Source organism: Erpetoichthys calabaricus, chromosome 17 (assembly GCF_900747795.2).
Source record: "Erpetoichthys calabaricus chromosome 17, fErpCal1.3, whole genome shotgun sequence".
Taxonomy (NCBI): Eukaryota; Metazoa; Chordata; class Cladistia; order Polypteriformes; family Polypteridae; genus Erpetoichthys; species Erpetoichthys calabaricus.
This window is the reverse complement of record NC_041410.2, coordinates 9350222-9368516: the sequence shown is the minus strand read 5'-3', so window position 1 is coordinate 9368516 and position 18295 is coordinate 9350222. Positions and strand designations below refer to the sequence as shown.

Sequence of the window (18295 nt, the reverse complement as noted above, 5' to 3'; positions counted from 1 at the left end):
TTAGGCATAGGCGAAGTAGGTGACCGCCTAGGGCCCCAGATCAACTCCTTGGTCTAATTTTCACGCATTTCACAGAGCTTCCAGGGGGCCCCTGGACCCCCCTTTCGCCTAGGGCCCCATAATACCTAAGACCGGGCCTGGGCTGCTCCCTTTATTCTACCCTGGGTGTTCTTCTGGTGTGGTTCTTCTGAAGCTGTGGCTCTGAAGCACTTCTAGGTGAAGCTGAAGCCCCACAGAGTAGGGATTCCCAATCCCCGCAGCTCCCCCTGGTGGACTTCATGGAACCCAAAAGGACTGTCCCATGGGACTGCAATACTAGTATGCCCTGTGTGGCATCCCTGCCTGGGTTGGCTGCCATCCAATGTTTTAGGGAAGGAACCAACACGAATAAGCTGCCTTCCTCTGTCCTTCGATTTGAATGACCTACCAGCCACGTAAAGATTCCTAAACAGTCCTGGCCGGGGCACCTGCCCACACGGTCGTCCACCACAACTGACGCAGATTTAGTACATGTCCTTTGTGTGATGTGTTTTGAGACATTCGCCAACACATACAGCTTGGTGTTGCAATCAGGAGAAGGGAAGCATGTTTCTTTGCGCACTTTTATTATAATATTTTTCCATTGCTTGCAGACGAGAGGGAAGAATGTCAGAACCTGAACCGCATGATTGATGTGCCCCTTGTGTTGTAGCAGGCCGTCACAGCACAAGGCTTAGTGACTTCCATATTCAACATTGGCAGTTGCCACATTGTGAACAGTGCTTAGGGGGGCTAATGTCTTGCCTGTCTTTGCACTTAATTGCAATTATTTCACCTTTGTGTCACATCGCTACTGTAACACCACATGGAAGCATCACATGCCGGGCAAATTATGACAGTTTGGTTGTACAGTGCTGTATCATGCATCAGTTTCACTTTCTGTGTCATCTTCTTTATGGTCCATTCACATCGTCATCACTAATGCTCGATTTGAGCAGCGGTTCCATTTCAGTTCATTCTAAAACTCCCTTTATGACGTTTCGTTTGCCATTGTGTTTTATATTGGAGGCTCCGCCCCACTCATGAATATTGAGTAGAGTTACCGTAAAGTGGCAGAAAACATAGAAAGGAGAATGCAGCATTGATGTGCAGAATATTTAACACTGTAAAGTGTACCATTACATGTCATTTTGAGTCGGACTCAGGTTTCACCGTAATTGCACAGAATTCCAAGCACTTGGGTGTTCACGCCAACATAGTAGTTAGTGTGTTTTATAGTCCCATTGATCTAATATTGAACCCACTTGATCCTCATCACGGTCACAGGGATCAAAGTCTGTCGCTGAAGCATTGGATGCAAGTCAAGAACCAATGCTGGATGAGGTGCCAGTCCATCACAGGTCACTCACTTGCACCAATCCCAATGTCAGTCAGCAGCTATCCTAACCTGCAAACCTTTGAGACATGGAGGAAAAAGTGAAAATAACTAAATAAATAAATTAATAAATCAATAACACGCAGGTATGGGGTGAACATTTCATGCTGACATTGACCAGGCAGTAACCTGTCGGAGGTCTGGAGGAGTTGCATGGCCACAATATTATTTCTGTAACTCCAACCCATCCACTTTTCATTACAGAGCCACTCCATAGCAAGAAACCATCCTGGAGGTGAGGCCCATCCATATTGCAGAACCTTTCTTGAATGTTTTAAATCTTATTCTGTCCTACAGAACTAAGTCTGGAGATCAAAACCATAAACACGTACACCCACCCACAAAACAATAAGAAATTTGAGAAATGAGACCTTGTTTTTGCCATTGTGTTAAACCATCTATTTGAAATGTCAAGCAGAAAATCTACAGAACATACATCATGTCGACATAAATAGTTAAATACTCAGTATTTTCAACACACACTAAGAATACAAAAAGTTTCACCATTTTCATTATTTTTTTTTTTACAGTTAAAAAAGACAATGAGTTAAGACCAAGACAAACTAATGTCAAAGGTTCTGCATTTTTCTTTTTTAAAAAGAAAGATTTAGGTAACCTTTTAACAGATGACATGAAGGAAAAGTCATAAATACTGTACAGGCTGTTTCCACACTATTTTTTTAGCACACCCTCCTCTTATCTGGGGTTCTCCATACCCCCTACACACACACCTCCCCAGACTGTGGTCCTTGTCGACTGTTCACGTCAAAATCACTGGCCGTGATCAAATTTAGTGACTGAGGGCCCGCCTTCCAGCACAGTCAGCCTCACCCCTTTTCGTGACAGCCAATAGCGTACGGCCTGATGGAGCCAGTGTTGTATGAAGGGTTAACAGGTGCAGTGAGTTCAGTCCCAATCTCCGACCTTTTTTCTTTTTTCCATTACGTCGTGGTACATAAAAAATCAGCTATATGTGTTTGTTATTCGTTAAGCCCCCATGTTCCTTATTCGTCATTACTGCATTCTATACATTGTACTTTCAGGTGGACATTCATTAGTTGTCAGCTCTCATGTACCCAAACCACTCTGCGACTTAAAACAAAAACATATCGGTTTGTTTTTATCGGGGTGATTTGTTGACTAGTTGGACTGAGTTGCTGGGCATGTCACACTGCACAGCTGGCTTCATGGGTGCATGTCGACAATTGTCTCTGACGTGCTAAGATTATGTAAATGAAGGCCAAATTATGTAATTATTCTGACTTTCTAGGATTATGTAAATGAAGGCTATGACGGAAAAGTCATGTAATGTGACATGGCCTTAGAGTCACCAGTTTTATTTTAGTCTCAGGTGACCCGAGCTGGACACAGCTATGTGACACATTAATGTCCTAAATGGAGCCTGAGCTGGTGGGGTAACATCTAGGACCTGGAATGAGTAGACCAGGCATGGACATCCCTATTAACAGGCTCAATGGCCTCTCTGTGACCTGAGGTGACCATGTCTGGACCAAATTTATTTCTATTATTAGTGTGTAGTATATTTGGACAAAGTCTGGAAAACATGAGTTGACTGTATGGCCAGGTACATAGACTGGGGGAGGACACAGTTTGAATCTGGAGATACAAATGTTTGTTACCGTTATATTCCAGTTAGGTTTCCTCCCCTGGCTGAGGTTCAAATCCATGTTTTATGTTCTTTTCTTGTTTTTTATATCAGTGTTACCTTTCTTATTTTTCTGGTGTTTTTGCTTTGCCAGTGTCATATTCCATGTGTTTTGTGGGTGGTTCGCCAAGAGGTCGGACCACCTGCCAGTCACTTGCAGGAACTGCCCTCTTCTTTATAAAATTGTAGAGTCACTTGAATGCGCCAGGGAGTTGGTGAGTCTTACTTTTGTTTTTACTATGCTTTTGCTATTTTGATTCATTGGAGTTTTGGACCATTTTGTTGTTTTTATGATTTGCCATTGGATTGAGTATTGGGAGTTGTTTGCCTTGGATTGGTCTTGCTGGCATCTCCTGTTTGCCTTACGTACTTACAGCGCATTTTTATGGTAATAAATCTAAAAAGATTCTACATGGCCCTTTTTATATTTAGCCAGGGTTTTTGATGGGATTTCCCCCTCTAGTGAGCATTTTTGAGAGTGTGCGTTGGAACTTGAGTGCTTTGGGACTTTCAATCCATAACTGTTATATTCAAGTATCATGGCATGGCGTATAGTGGGGGTGACTGGGGATTAGGATTTGGACAGGAAGACCAGGGTTGAAGATTGGAGTTCAACAGATTGATCTAACATGCTGAGAGGAAACCCTGGGAAATGGAGTTCAGATAAGAGGAAAAGGAGGTGGCATACGAGAAGCAACAGCCAGAAAAGATCATATATGGATCATCACATATCTAGATTACCTGTCTATTATTCTTCTAAGGAAAAACAAGAAAGTTTTTTTTACTTCAGTTATCTAGTTCCATAGCTCATATCTGCAGACTCCATTCATTAAACTAGAATCCTTTGCAAACTGGGTGGTCTCTCATCCCAAAGTCAGTCAAGTGGCATTTAAACCCTTTAACTGGCGAGGCAGTGTTTTAAGAGTTCAGTAATATTGAAAATGGGCGGACTCAACAAAAATACACTGTATGTACAAAAGCCAACGGCACTCCACCCGGGATAAGCGTGACCATCACCCTGTCTCATATGGTGCAGCCCCTTGTCCAAAAGGCAGTTGGATGAAAGCGAGTGGAGAAAATAAATTCTGAAGTCTGCTGGTTGTCAGTGGGAACTGGTCTAGCAAAGAGAAAGTGCTGCCATAACACACCATACGAGACAGGGCCAGTGCGTGCAGGCCATCAGGCCGCTGTTCAGCACAGGCTGTCCTACGCCTGAGTGGCCCCCATTCTGCATGTCATGATGTGAAGTAGGAACTCTGCATGGAGTAGAGCCGGTCGATGGGGTTTCCCACCCGTGCTTGCAGTAGTCCAGTCTCTGCTGTTGCTATCAGGCAGTCGCCGAGGTGTCCCAGGCTGCCATCGCTGTCCAAGTCATGGAACACAGACTCCGAATCTGGAAGAGAGACAGAGAAAATCCAAAGTCAGCTGGGCTTGAGCCCATGAGAGAAGAACACCCTGCAGCAGGATACCACCTTCATTACCGTAGGGGTGCAAGTGATCCCCTGGCATCTGGGGAGGCGTGAGGCCTTGCCGAAAGGAATCGCTGGTGTAAATATTCTGATCCAGGGTCAACAACTGCTGGCGAGGCATGGTAGAATATGGAGTCATGAGCCCATCTAGACCGTGAATGCTAGAGCCATCTAAGGCAGAAAGAAAGAAAAGAAAATCAAGGCAAGGAAGAAAAAGGCAGCGGTGTTTAGGTGGAGGGAGGATGTCAGGAAAAACTGTCATGGATGATATAAGCTCTATCCACCCCATCCTATCAATGGAAGGGGGGAGTCTTTGACTGCTTGATGTTTCTCTAACCTAACTTCTCTTAAGTCATTGTCTCAAAAATTAAACATAAATGAATACATAAACATGGTGCTAAAAAGAACTGATTAAAAGGAACAAAACATGAAAAATGCATGGTTGAGCTCACAGGAACTTGCTTTGCTGGCATGAAAATATACAGGTAGGTGTTAGTGCCTGCCTAGGTAGACTAGCTCCTAATGAGCATAAACAGCACATTAGTGGAAAAACAAAATTAGCAAAGCAAAATATGTTTAGAAGTGCAAAACGATTTCGTTATGACTCTGACTGTGTGAAAAATGATCAGCAGAACTGGATTTCCTTCTTTGACAGGGAGAATGACAACACTGTGTCCCCCTTGGGCTTTAGATCTTCCACTGTTGCTCAGAATCCAACAAAAATGCCAAAAGGGAACGATGGAAACAAAGCCAAAAATGGACTGAAAATTTCCATTCTTTTAATTAATTGTACACATTTCAGTTCTGATCTTCACTTGGATCTGCAGGGAGCTCATATTCCCTGGAGAATTCCTACCATGCCTTGTGTTTTTCTAAGGGCGCTGGTGGCTAGTCTTCTCTCTGTGATGGCTTTATTAGACTACTTAATTTGCAAAGTCCCTCCCCCACACGTGTCCCCTCCCTCTTCCCAGTTTTGTTTTATCACACCTTCGCTGTCCTCATTGCTCTGTCTGCCCCCTCTGCTTGGCCCACGCCTGGATGCCCCCATCTGTTCCTGCTCCTGTTGTTGCTGCTGCTGTTGCTGTTGGCGGCGAGCAATCTTCTTCATCTGAAAGATACCAACAAGGTGTAGCTTGTGTCATCAGGTTGTCCAAGGGTCTCATTTATAAAACTTTGTGCAAATTGAGAGTGAAAGTATGCGTGTGGAAAAAAACAGGAAAATCCGTGTTACACATAAAAAAACAAATTGAGTTTACATGTATAAAATCAGGAGTATACACATTTCTACGCAATTTACACTTTATAAATACAGTCATTTTGTAAATCATCCACTTAGTCAGTCGTTCTCCAACCCGCTATATCCTAACACAGGGTCACGTGGGTCTGCTGGAGCCAATCCCAGCCAGCACAGGGGAGGAACAAATCCATGGGCAGGGCGCCAGCCCACCGCAAGGAACACATACACCCAGCACAATTTCTGGATCGCCAATGCACCTAACCTGCATGTCTTTGGACTGTGGGAGGAAACCCACGCAGACACGGGGAGAACATGCAAACTCCACACAGGGCGGACCCGGGAAGCGAACCTGGGTCTCCTTACTGCAAGGTAGCAGTGCTACCACCGTGCCGCCATTTTGTAAATGTGAATACATAAATGCACTTTGAACCCCACCCGGCTGCCACAATGAAACAACCATACACAGCATGTACCTTGCTAATCAACCTCATACATATGCCACCATGATGCTGCAGGCTGTCATTGGCTGGTACCACACCCTGCCACCTGATCCAGCCATCATGTGCAGCACAATCAGCAACGTCATCTGCTAATGATAGATAGATAGATAGATAGATAGATAGATAGATAGATAGATAGATAGATAGATAGATAGATAGATAGATAGATATGAAAGGCAATATATAATAGATAGATAGATAGATAGATAGATAGATAGATAGATAGATAGATAGATAGATAGATAGATAGATAGATAGATAGATAGATAGATAGATACTTTATTAATCCCAAGGAGAAATTCACAAATGCCACTTTGCCTCAAAATAAGTAACCCAGTCCAAAGTTTAAAAATACAGAGCAGAATTGCAGAAAAACTAATAATTCACTGTGACATAGCGGGTCTGCGGCTCTATGCCGATGGCCAGTTTTAAAATAAATAATCGCCACACTCTCGGCTTAAGGAGGGGGTGTGGCAGTGTGGTGGGAGCAGTTCCCGGGCACGATGTGGGCATGGGAGTTTCCGCACCGGAGTGCACAGGTGCGGGATCGCCCGTATCCATAATTGATGCCGGGAGCTGCTAATTGCCCCAGCTGTGCCATGTCCCCGTTATAAAAAGGAGACGCGTGAGTGCGGAAGGGGGAGAAAAAAATGAGAGAAGGAAAGAGAAGAGTGGAGGTTAGAGGAAGAGAAAGAAGAAGAAGGCAGGAGGCGCTGAGAGCCGCTGTGGGAGCGAGTGAGAGAACAGGCTCGGAGCAGAGAAGCAGGTAGCTGAGAGAAGAGCCCTGGAAGGAGTGTGTAGGCCGACACTTGAGGAGGCAGATGGAAGTGGTCTCTCCAGCTAGATAGATAGATAGATGTGAAAGGCACGATAGATAGATAGATAGATAGATAGATAGATAGATAGATAGATAGATAGATAGATAGATAGATAGATAGATAGATAGATAGATAGATAGATAGATAGATAGATAGATAGATAGATAGATACTTTATTAATCCCAAGGGGAAATTCACATACTGATAAGGAAACAATATTAAATTAAAGAGTGATGCAGGTAAAACAGACAATAACTTTGTATAATGTTAACGTTTACCACCCCGGTGGAACTGAAGAGTCGCATAATGTGGTGGAGGAACGATCTCCTCAGTCTGTCAGTGGAGCAGGACAGTGACAGCAGTCTGTCGCTGAAGCTGCTCCTCTGTCTGGAGATGATCCTGTTCAGTGGATGCAGTGGATTCTCCATGATTTACAAGAGTCTGCTCAGCGCCCGTTGCTCTGCCACAGATGTCAAACTGTCCAGCTCCGTGCCTACAATAGAGCCTGCCTTCCTCACCAGTTTGTCCAGGCGTGAGGCGTCCCTCTTCTTTATGCTGCCTCCCCAGCACACCACCACGTAGAAGAGGGCGCTCGCCACAACCGTCTGATAGAACATCTGCAGCATCTTATTGCAGATGTTGAAGGATGCCAGCCTTCTAAGGAAGTATAGCCGGCTCTGTCCTCTCTTGCACAGAGCATCAGTATTGGCAGTCCAGTCCAGTCCAGTTTATCATCCAGCTGCACTCCCAGGTATTTATAGGTCTGCACCCTCTGCACACAGTCACCTCTGATGATCACAGGGTCCATGAGGGGCCTGGGCCTCCTAAAATCCACCACCAGCTCCTTGGTTTTGCTGGTGTTCAGGTGTAGGTGGTTTGTGTCGCACCATTTAACAAAGTCCTTGATTAGGTTCCTATACTCCTCCTCCTGCCCACTTCTGATGCAGCCCACGATAGCAGTGTGGTCAGTGAACATTTGCATGTGGCAGGACTCAGAGTTGTATTGGATGACTGAATGATTTCAAGGAGCTGGAGTGACTAAGAAGGTTGACAGCTTGCCGCGGAAGGCCGTGGGAGTCAGGGAGGCTTGGGAGGCTGAGCCCCAGCGTGAGCGACCTGGCCATTGGTCCGGCGAGTGAGCTGTACGAGGGTTGTCTGGGTTCCACGTGGAATTTTATCGTTTGTCGAGTGTCAGCCTGTCGAAACCTGTTCTGCTGTGTAGAGGGATTATTCAAGTGGTTGCATGTTTTTGTTCAGATGTTTTACTCCCTCTCTTCCTTCAGAATGAACAGGAGAAGCAAACGAACTGAGAGTGCGCAGCCGGCGCTAGCGGCGAAGCTCCCGACTCCGTGCATGCGTGACTTTCGAGTGATGATTTTTTACGACCTTTCTGATGGTTTAACAGCTAAAGAGTGCTGCCAAAAACTTTCTCGCATCTTCAAGAAGAATGCTTTAAAGAAGACGATGGTTTTTAAGTGGTTCCAGCGCTTCAGCACAGGCCACTTCAACTTTGACAATGAAGAACGTGAACCGAAACCGCGAAGTTCGACTGATGGCAGAAATGCTGATTGTGTGAAGGAGTTCCTGGAAGAAGATGGTCGTGTGACCATCAGGAAAATTGCCCTGGAACTTGGGATGACCCGGTATGCTGTCGACACCATCATTCGACGAGATCTTGGCTTTACAAAGAAATGTGCCCGAGGGGTTCCAAGGCTGCTGACTGTGGAACAAAAGCAAGCTCGCGTGGAATGGTGCAAGTTTTTCCTTGACAAGTTCAACAATGGCCAATCGATCTTGCACCATGTGACTTTTGGCTCTTCCCGAAGGTGAAAGAACCCCTGCGAGGCCACAACTTCGAAACTCGAAAGGAACTGATTGCAGCTGTCAACAGCTGGACAACCTCCCAAAGACAGCCTTTCGCGAGTGTTTTGCGGCGTGGGTCAGAAGAGCCCAAAAGTGCATTGATGTTGGTGGTGAATACAGTAATCCCTCCTCCATCGCGGGGGTTACGTTCCAGAGCCACCCGCGAAATAAGAAAATCCGCGAAGTAGAAACCATATGTTTATATGGTTATTTTTATATATTTTAAGCCCTTATAAACTCTCCCACACTATTATAAACATTTCACGCACAGTTATACAGCATAAACCCTTTGTATTCTCTTAGATATTAGGTAAGATTCGTTGAAATTATGTATGTAAACACAGTTTACATACAGTAAAACCTAAATATTATTTTAAAGATATCGAGCGTCTCCAATATCACATACGTTACAGCCATTACAACAGACAGGCCACCAGCAATAAATACGTACAATGCAAGAAAAATTGTATACAGTAAAATGTGTGCACAGCGACACTAAACTATGTACATGTAATAAGTACTGTACGCAAATAATTAATTATGGTTACTCACCAACAATGACACGACGACTTGTCCGATAACGATGAGTTTAATTTTACTGCACAACAAAGGAGAGCGTTACAGCTCTTCTAAAGGAGCCTCTTCAGGCGACTGTGTAACACCGCCGTTGTTCTTCTTCCATCACTCTTCAATCCAAATCCCTAAAGCAGATTCCATCCAGACTGCTGCCTTATCACGTCCACTTGCAACTCGTTTTGCGCCCTGATTAAAGGACACTGCGGCCGTAGATCTTATATGCTTTTCCTCCTTTTTAAATAAAAAGAATCGTGGACTCATTGATGCTATAATTGTGTCCTGCAGCGGTGTAGCTGTTTCCTTCCTTCAACATATCCAAAACTTTTACCTTTTCTGCAATCCTCAAGCATTAGCAGTAACGTGCATTAATGCTGAATGAGTGAGATGAGACTTCCTGGTTAATGCAGCACTCCGTTGCTGAGCCAATCAGCAGCACACAGGAACTTAACCGCGTGCTCTGATTGGGTAGTTTCTCAGCCATCCGGCAATAGCGTCCCTTGTTTGAATTCAAATGCGTCCCTTGTTTGAATTCAAATGGGCAAATCAACTGAGGAAGCACACGTACTGTAGACCGCAGACATCCGCGAAGCAGTGAAAAATCCGCGATATATATTCACATATGCTTACATTTAAAATCCGCGATGGAGTGAAGCCGCGAAAGACGAAGCGCAATATAGCGAGGGATCGCTGTACTTGGAAAAAGTTTAAAAAGGATCAAAGTACATGAGAAAAATAGAAAAAAAAATCCTTGGCTACTTATTTCGAGTGATTCCACGCGGAACCCAGACAACCCTTGTATGTAGCCAGGAGACAAATGGCAACCGGACCGGAAGTATGGTCAGGTGCAGCCGCGGACAGGGCGACTCCCCTGTTGTAAGGCCCGTATGGAAGAAGCAGGTTAAAAGGAGAAGGCACCAGATTTTTTATAAAGGACAGCTTCCAGCCAGTATTTTAACCTCATTTTTTCAATGAAATTATTTATTGGGATTTTAACCTCCACAGTCACCTGTTTTTTATGGATTATTTATTAACTTTGAGTACTGCGCTATTTAGTTGGACACTTTAATTCTGGTTTGTTAATAAAAGCATGGGACACTTTTACACCATCCCCTTGCTCCATGTGTGATTTGTCCTCATTGCACAGCTCATCCGGTTACATTACCGACGGTGTTGGGTTCAAGAGGCCCCCAAAACTGGAAGACGGAGCATACAGCAGGACCCGCACCGCCACATTCACACAAAGTACAAAACATAGCAAAGACACAGAATCATCCTAGTGCATTCAAATGATCCGCCTGGAACTATAGGACACCCTCTGGATTTATAGGCTGGAGGGCGGTTCCTGGTGGTGACTGGCAGGTGGCCCTGCCTCTTGGGTAACCAGTCACAAAACAAATGGAACACAACCCTGGGATAGTAAACAATGCAGATAATAAACAGATAATAAACAAAAGAAACATTAACATGAATAAATGATTAAAAAAATAATGAATAAAGAAATAATACTGTGGCTCTCCTGGACTGCTGTCATTCTGCTATGGTGGACAGCACATGAAATGTTCTGATTTTCTGTATTTCCTCAAAGTGTTGCTCCTTAAGATCCCAATACCTGACCCTGAAAGGCAAAAGAAAAAATTCTCACCTTGGCTCTCTGGTTCTGAAACCAGACTTGGACCACACGGACCGTCAAGCCTGTCTCTGCGGCCAGTGTTTCTCGAACCTGCACATGGAAAAGGAGAGAAGAAATTCAAACAAATGTTTTGTAGATTTCTCCACATGGATGCATTCATGGATGGATTCTCCGTGATCTGTGATGCAGAAGAAAAATCTGACACGTGATGACTTAGCTGTAAGTCATGAAACGGTTCTGGTCTTTTCAGATTTTACTTGATTTCAATTGGGAGGAAATTGAATGGCTTTCATCAGGGCCTCTTCACGGTCATAATTGGGTTCCAGAGTCTATCCTGACAAGTAGTGGTTGTAGCCAGGACACACTCATGTACACATCCACAATAGTTAGCACAAAACCATGTTCATTCATCCATTTCTAACCTGCTTATCCAGTTATACGTCATAGAAAGCTGATGCCTAAACCAGCAACACTGGGCACAAAGCAGGAACCAACCCTGGTGTGAGTGCCAGGCCACCCACACTTTCTCATACAATTTAGTGTTTCCAACTAAATTTATTAATGGAGTAGAACTCCCACACTGACAAAGAAAATATTTGTAAACTCCACACAGAAAATGATTGCCCTGCAGTGGGTTGGCGCCCTGCCCTGGGATTTGTTCCTGCCTTGCGCCTGGTGTTGGCTGGGATTGGCTCCAGCAGACCCCCGCAGTCGACCATGTAGTTAGGATATAGTGGGTTGGATAATGGATGGATGGACACAGAAAATGATGGTACCCAGGCAGGGATTTGAACCCAGGCCATGGTGAAATAAAGGTTGAACTCTTGACAGTGACAATTTTGTTATTTTTACAAAAAAGGAGTTTAAAATGGATCCATTCAATGAGAACAAAGCAAATAGCTTTGTGAGAAATATTTGGTTGCTAAATACTAATGTGACGCAAACTGAATTGCCTTCAAAGGAGAGGAAATATAAAGTGGACAGTAGGTGAGCAACTCAGTTTGAAATGACGGTCTGGGAAGCAGGCTTTATGGGAACACGATCAAGAGAGGTTGCCCTGGGCAAGACAGGATGAAAGGATACCGAGGAAAGGCACCGGATGAACCCTGGCGGTACACATTAGCTGGGCTGTGGAGTCGGTACAGAAAACCTTTGATTCCGACTCCAACTCTGACTCCTCAATTTATAATACCTCTGAGTCCGACTCCAACTTCTCAATTTATGATACAACTCACTCCAATTGTTTTTATGGTACCTCCGACTCTGATTCTAACTTCTCAATTTATGATACATCTGATTCCAACTCTAACTCTTCAATTTATGAAACCATTGACTCCAACTCTGACTTCTCAAGTTATGGTACCTTTGAATCCAACTCCTCAATTTATGATACCTCCAACTCTGACTCAACTTCTCCATTTTTCGAACCTTCGACTTCACTCTGACTCCTCAGTTTATGGTACCTTTGACTTCTCAATTTACGATACCACTGACTCTGACTTCTCAATTAATGGTACCTTCGATTCCAATTCCAGCTTCTCAATTTATGATACCACCAACTCCAACTCAGACTTCTCAATTTATGAGACAACTGACTTTGACTCTAACGTCTCAATTTAAGGTAACGCCGACTCAAACCTCTACTCCTCAATTTATAGTATCTCTTACTTCTCAATTTACAATACCACTGACTCTGACTCCTCAATTTACGGTACCTTCGATGCTGATAGTGACTTCTCAATTTATGATACAACTGACTCTTTTTATGATACCTCCGACTCCAACTCCGAATCTAACTTCTCAATTTATATAATACATCTGATCCCAACTCTGACTCCTCAATTAATGAAACCACTGACTCCAACTCTGACTTCTCAATTTATGGTACCTTTGAATCCAACTCCTCAATTTATGGTACCTCCAACTCTGACTTGACTTCTCAATTTATGATACAACCGACTTTGACTCTAATGTTTCAATTTAAGGTACCTCCGACTGAAACTTCTATTCCTCAATTTATAGTATCTCTTACTTCTCAATTTACGATACCACTGACTCTGACTCCTCAATTAATGGTACCTTCGATTCCAATTCCAGCTTCTCAATTTATGATACCACCAACTCCAACTCAGACTTCTCAATTTATGAGACAACTGACTTTGACTCTAACGTCTCAATTTAAGGTAACACCGACTCAAACCTCTACTCATCAATTTATAGTATCTGTTACTTCTCAATTTCCAATACCACTGACTCTGACTCCTCAATTTACGGTACCTTCGATGCTGATAGTGACTTCTCAATTCATGATACAACTGACTCTTTTTATGATACCTCCGACTCCAACTCCGAATCTAACTTCTCAATTTATATAATACATCTGATCCCAATTCTGACTCCTCAATTTATGAAACCACTGACTCCAACTCTGACTTCTCAATTTATGGTACCTTTGAATCCAACTCCTCAATTTATGGTACCTCCAACTCTGACTCGACTTCTCAATTTATGATACAACCGACTTTGACTCTAATGTTTCAATTTAAGGTACCTCCGACTGAAACTTCTATTCCTCAATTTATAGTATCTCTTACTTCTCAATTTACAATACCACTGACTCTGACTCCTTAATTAATGGTACCTTCACTTCTGCTACAGACTTCTCAATTTATGATATAACTGACTCTTTTTATGATACCTCCAGCTCAAACTCCAACTCTGACTTCTCAAGTTATGGTACCTTTGAATTCAACTCCTCAATTTATGGTACCTCCAACTCCAACTCCAACTTCTCAACTTGTAATTAGACTCATATATTTACCATGTTGACTGAAAGCACACAACATTCAAGATACCAGGCACTTAATCTCTGCCAGTGTGAAACATCAGGCTACTTTTTAGCACCCTAACCTGTTAATGTTTGGGTTTAAAGGCTGTAGCGATGCCATTGTGGCCTTTCTATATTATTTATTAAAGAAGTTACAAACATTCAGTAGCATTACATATAAGAAAAAATGACAAAATTAAAAAAGAGGCTACATTTTAAGAGATAGCAAATATCAAATATTTTAAAATTTGTTCTATTACCTTTATGTAGCTAGTGAAAATAATAATTTAGACAAAACAAAAACAACTATTAAACAGAAAATAAATACAAACCAGGTTACACAGGAACTAAATGGTAAGAAGCAATACATTTTATTTTTTATAGCATCTTTTGTGGCCAACATTACTGCAAGGTAGATCACAGAGTACAATTAGTCAAATGTGTGGGCATAGTGTGCCTCCTTTGGGTGACTGATCTGAAGGATACATAGGGAAGGATTTGGGTGTCACCCTGCCACCAACAGGATTTACTCTTCCACCCTCAACCCACAAGAAATTGTCCCAGATGAAGAATGGCAAGACCTGCCTTTGACTCTGCCTCTTCCAGTTCTTCTCTTTTAAAATCCACCAGGACAGGAAGTCTCCATCATTTTGAAGAGCTGCACACAGGAAGGTGCGTTGCTGTTGTCCTACATCATGATCATTATTTTGAAAACAAGCCCTTAATAGCAGCAAATAAGTGGGGTTATTCTCTGGTACCCCAAATCTCCTTACGAAGTTCTTCCCTCTTTTTTCAAAGCTGATTACATAGCTGAACCAGGGGCACACAGTCATGGGAGCCCAGAATCTACCCTGGCAAAATAGGGCACCAGAACAGATTCACCCCTGAATATGATGCCAGTATATCACATAGCACCATTATGATGAGACCCTCAATGAGTGTGCACATCTTTTGGATGTGTCATTTCCAGAAAGCACATACCTGGATATGGCAACAAGATTCAAACAACACGCACACAGTGACTGCTCAAGGAATGAACCCCAGATCTCTGGAGATGTGAGTGGCAGTGCCAACCACTGCACGCCAAAGGCTTTAACAAAGCACTCAATGACAACCTCACTGTTTTAGCAGACACTTTTTTTTCCCCCAACTTTCCCCACAATTACACAAACCCCATTTTTATTTTACTCAGGGCCTACCTTCCTACAGGGTTTGGAAGAAACCTCAAAGGATGCTTTGAATGCCCGCCGTTGTTGCGTTGTCAGGATGGTGCGCGGCCTTTTGGACCTCTTATGCTCCTTCCCATCCTCTCCGCCTTTGCCTTGGGAATGGCCGCCCTCTTCATCCTCACTCTTAACTGTTAAGAGAAAGGAAGTCACCAGTGGGGTAACATGAAGGTGCTGTCAGATGGAATAGTTCTGCTGAAGTCCCCGGCTTGCTTTACAGTAAGGTAAGTCCCCTACGTACGCACGAGTTCTGTTCTGAGAGTGCATTTGCAACTCCAATTTGTTGGTAAGTCCAGCAAAGTAAACCTAGGAACCCAACAAACACAATGCAACCTCCAACCCACAACTTCTATAGAAAACACATACATGTACGGCTATTTGTACATGAGAAAATGTTTTTAAAAGTTAATATTTGTATTTTGTTACAGATTTCTTGTGTATTTTAATAAGAAACAATAGAAAGTTCTTTTCAGGTAATAGCGATGCTTACACTATGTATGCAGACCTAACCTACCTCTCCTCAACTCCTATCAAATACATATCTGTACTGTACAGTACGCAAGAAAGTGCTTTTAAAAGTTAATATTTGTATTTTGTTACAGATTTCTTGTGTATTTTAATAAGAAACAATAGAAAGTTGTTTTCAGGTAATAGCGATGCTTACACTATCAGGTAGCTATGTATGCAGACCTAATGTACCTCTCCTCAACTCCTATCAAATACATATTTGTACTGTACAGTATGCAAGAAAGTGCTTTTAAAAGTTAATATTTGTATTTTGTTACAGATTTCTTGTGTATTTTAATAAGAAACAATAGAAAGTTGTTTTCAGGTAATAGCGATGCTTACACTATGTATGCAGACCTAACCTACCTCTCCTCAACTCCTATCAAATACATATTTGTACTGTACAGTACACAAGAACATGCTTTTAAAAGTTAATATTTGTATTTCTTGTTATAGATTTCATTTTCACAGCAAAGAACTGAATTATTTTTTATTCCCATTGTTTTCCAATGCCCGAAATGGGCGGGGCTTACCCCAGACGTCACGGGCGGGTATCCGAGCCGGTATCCGTCAATAAGGGCGCGCACAAAAAGGCGACCTTCAAAAGGGCGACCTCAATTGAGCGCCGAATAACTGCGCGTCTAAATAAAGGAGTGCTTCAAAAGGGTGACGTCAATTGGGCGCAGCGAATAAAGGCAAACGCAACAAAATTATTACAGAAAATTTATTAGATAAAGGCAATGATTGAACGTATAAAAAGGTGAAAGCAAGAATATTAAAACATCCAATTAATTAATGCATGAACTTCTAACGAACTATTTCTAAAGCTCTCTATATTTCGTTGTTTTCAAAATTACAGAAAATTAGATTAAGGCAATGACTGAATGTATAAAAAGGTGAAAGCAAGGTACACTTGCGCGCGCATTTATTCGGCACTCAATTGAGGTCGCCCTTTTGTGCGCGCCCTTATTGAATAGAACCATCAGAGCCCTCACTGGGCGGTGTATAAAATAGAGGATACTGTTAGCTTAGAGCAGCCCCTCTAGTCCTGAAGTGGTAGTTCTTGCCGGGGACCCCCGAACCCCGCCACCCCAACACGCATGCGTGACAACGTTTAAAAACGCCTGTGCGCATCTGATCTCATCATGATTCTCACTTCAATAGTCCTGGCCTGGCATAACCCACGTACTCTCTTTGGCGTCTTCATTTATGGTACTGATATGCTGGGTAATGTCTCTGTGTGAAACATAATCACTGCTGCTAATTGCTTGGCATATCAGTTTCTTGTTCTCAAAATCAGAAACGACGTTTTTCAGAAAAAGTCTCTCAAGTTGTTCGTTAAACGACCACAAACGCGCAGTCGTGCTGACGGATAAAGCACATGGCCGTCTCTGAACACGCGCCTTGATATCGCACTTGCGCAGCTCACAGTTGCTTCATAACTCATATAATGGCAACTTTCCATTAAGTCAGCTCCAGGTACTTTGGGCTCCAGGGTGGAAAGGTGTGGATACCACACTCTTCTGCGTTGGGTTTGTGCCTTATTGTTGCTGCCCGTTACCCCTAAGCAGTTCAGAGAAGTTTGGATGGACTGCTGGCTGTTGATGCCTAGCTTGTGTTAGTGCTTACCTGATTCGGTGGGGGTCGGGCTGATGGCCGACAGCATCTCCCTCTCCTTTTCATAGTCGCCCCGGCACAGCAGCTGACCCTCCTTGAGCACAAACTCGTCGCCCCGCTGCAGCCGCCGGTCGCACTCGCAGCAGCAGAAGCAGTTCACGTGGTACACGTGCTCGAGAACGCGCATGATGAACTCGGACGGGTTGATCACCTTCAGGCAGTTGCTGCACTTGGTCACGAAGAGCCTGGGAAAAGAAAAAAGGGGAGAAAGGGAAGCACATTAAGAGTATCCATAATGAGCGCAAAAATAGCCAAACAAAAAAAAGTATGAGAGGTACGGCGCTCACAGTTTGGAATCGAAATTCAGGTGCTTACCGGCACCGCGCCGGTAGGAGTACAAAGTAATCGAGTAATGGAAGAAAGCAGGGTAAATTATGGTGCGGTCAAATCAGAGTCGAGTCAGATATTCTAAGGTTTTTCAAAGTGTTAACACTATTTTTAAAATGTGTATTATTTCTTGTAATGCAGCTGGGAAAGTCAGTCCCGGCTATCCAGGACCCTCTATTTTCTAACAAGCTAATCGTTTTCGTTATCCTGGCATCAATAGGTGGATCGACTCACAGTCCTTCGCAGGACACTCACACATGTTCAGCCTCTCATATGTTGCCAAGTCAATAATCCGAATTTGCAATTGTTTGGGGTTTTCGGAAAAAAAACTCAGAAAACGACTCACTTGGTAAATGAAACCGAGAACTAGAATTGTAGTGGGAATCGCTGCCACTAGATGGCAGACAAGTTCGCCTTAATGTTGCGTGTTAGCCAAACGGGTTCTTCGCTTTTTAACTCGAGCGACTGTGCAGTGCCGTGTAAAAAATAAAATAAAACATAAACACTCTTACATTAATTCTATTTTTTCACAGTAGTAAAATTAAAAATAAAAAATAT

At 43.2% G+C, this 18295-nt stretch overlaps 1 protein-coding gene across 1 annotated transcript in view; it reads right to left on the bottom strand.

The window, feature by feature from the left end:
* Nucleotides 1–1797: 1797 nt before the first annotated feature.
* Nucleotides 1798–18295, bottom strand: part of lmx1al (LIM homeobox transcription factor 1, alpha-like) — a 136146-nt gene continuing 119648 nt past the window's right edge. The window contains exons 3-8 of the mRNA XM_028823571.2: nt 17363–17595; nt 15200–15357; nt 11186–11263; nt 5537–5657; nt 4562–4720; nt 1798–4473 (exon numbers count right to left, since the gene is read on the bottom strand). Of these exons, the coding sequence (XP_028679404.1) occupies nt 4316–4473; nt 4562–4720; nt 5537–5657; nt 11186–11263; nt 15200–15357; nt 17363–17595 (907 nt within the window). The 3' untranslated portion in view covers nt 1798–4315. The remainder of the gene's footprint in view (nt 4474–4561; nt 4721–5536; nt 5658–11185; nt 11264–15199; nt 15358–17362; nt 17596–18295) is intronic.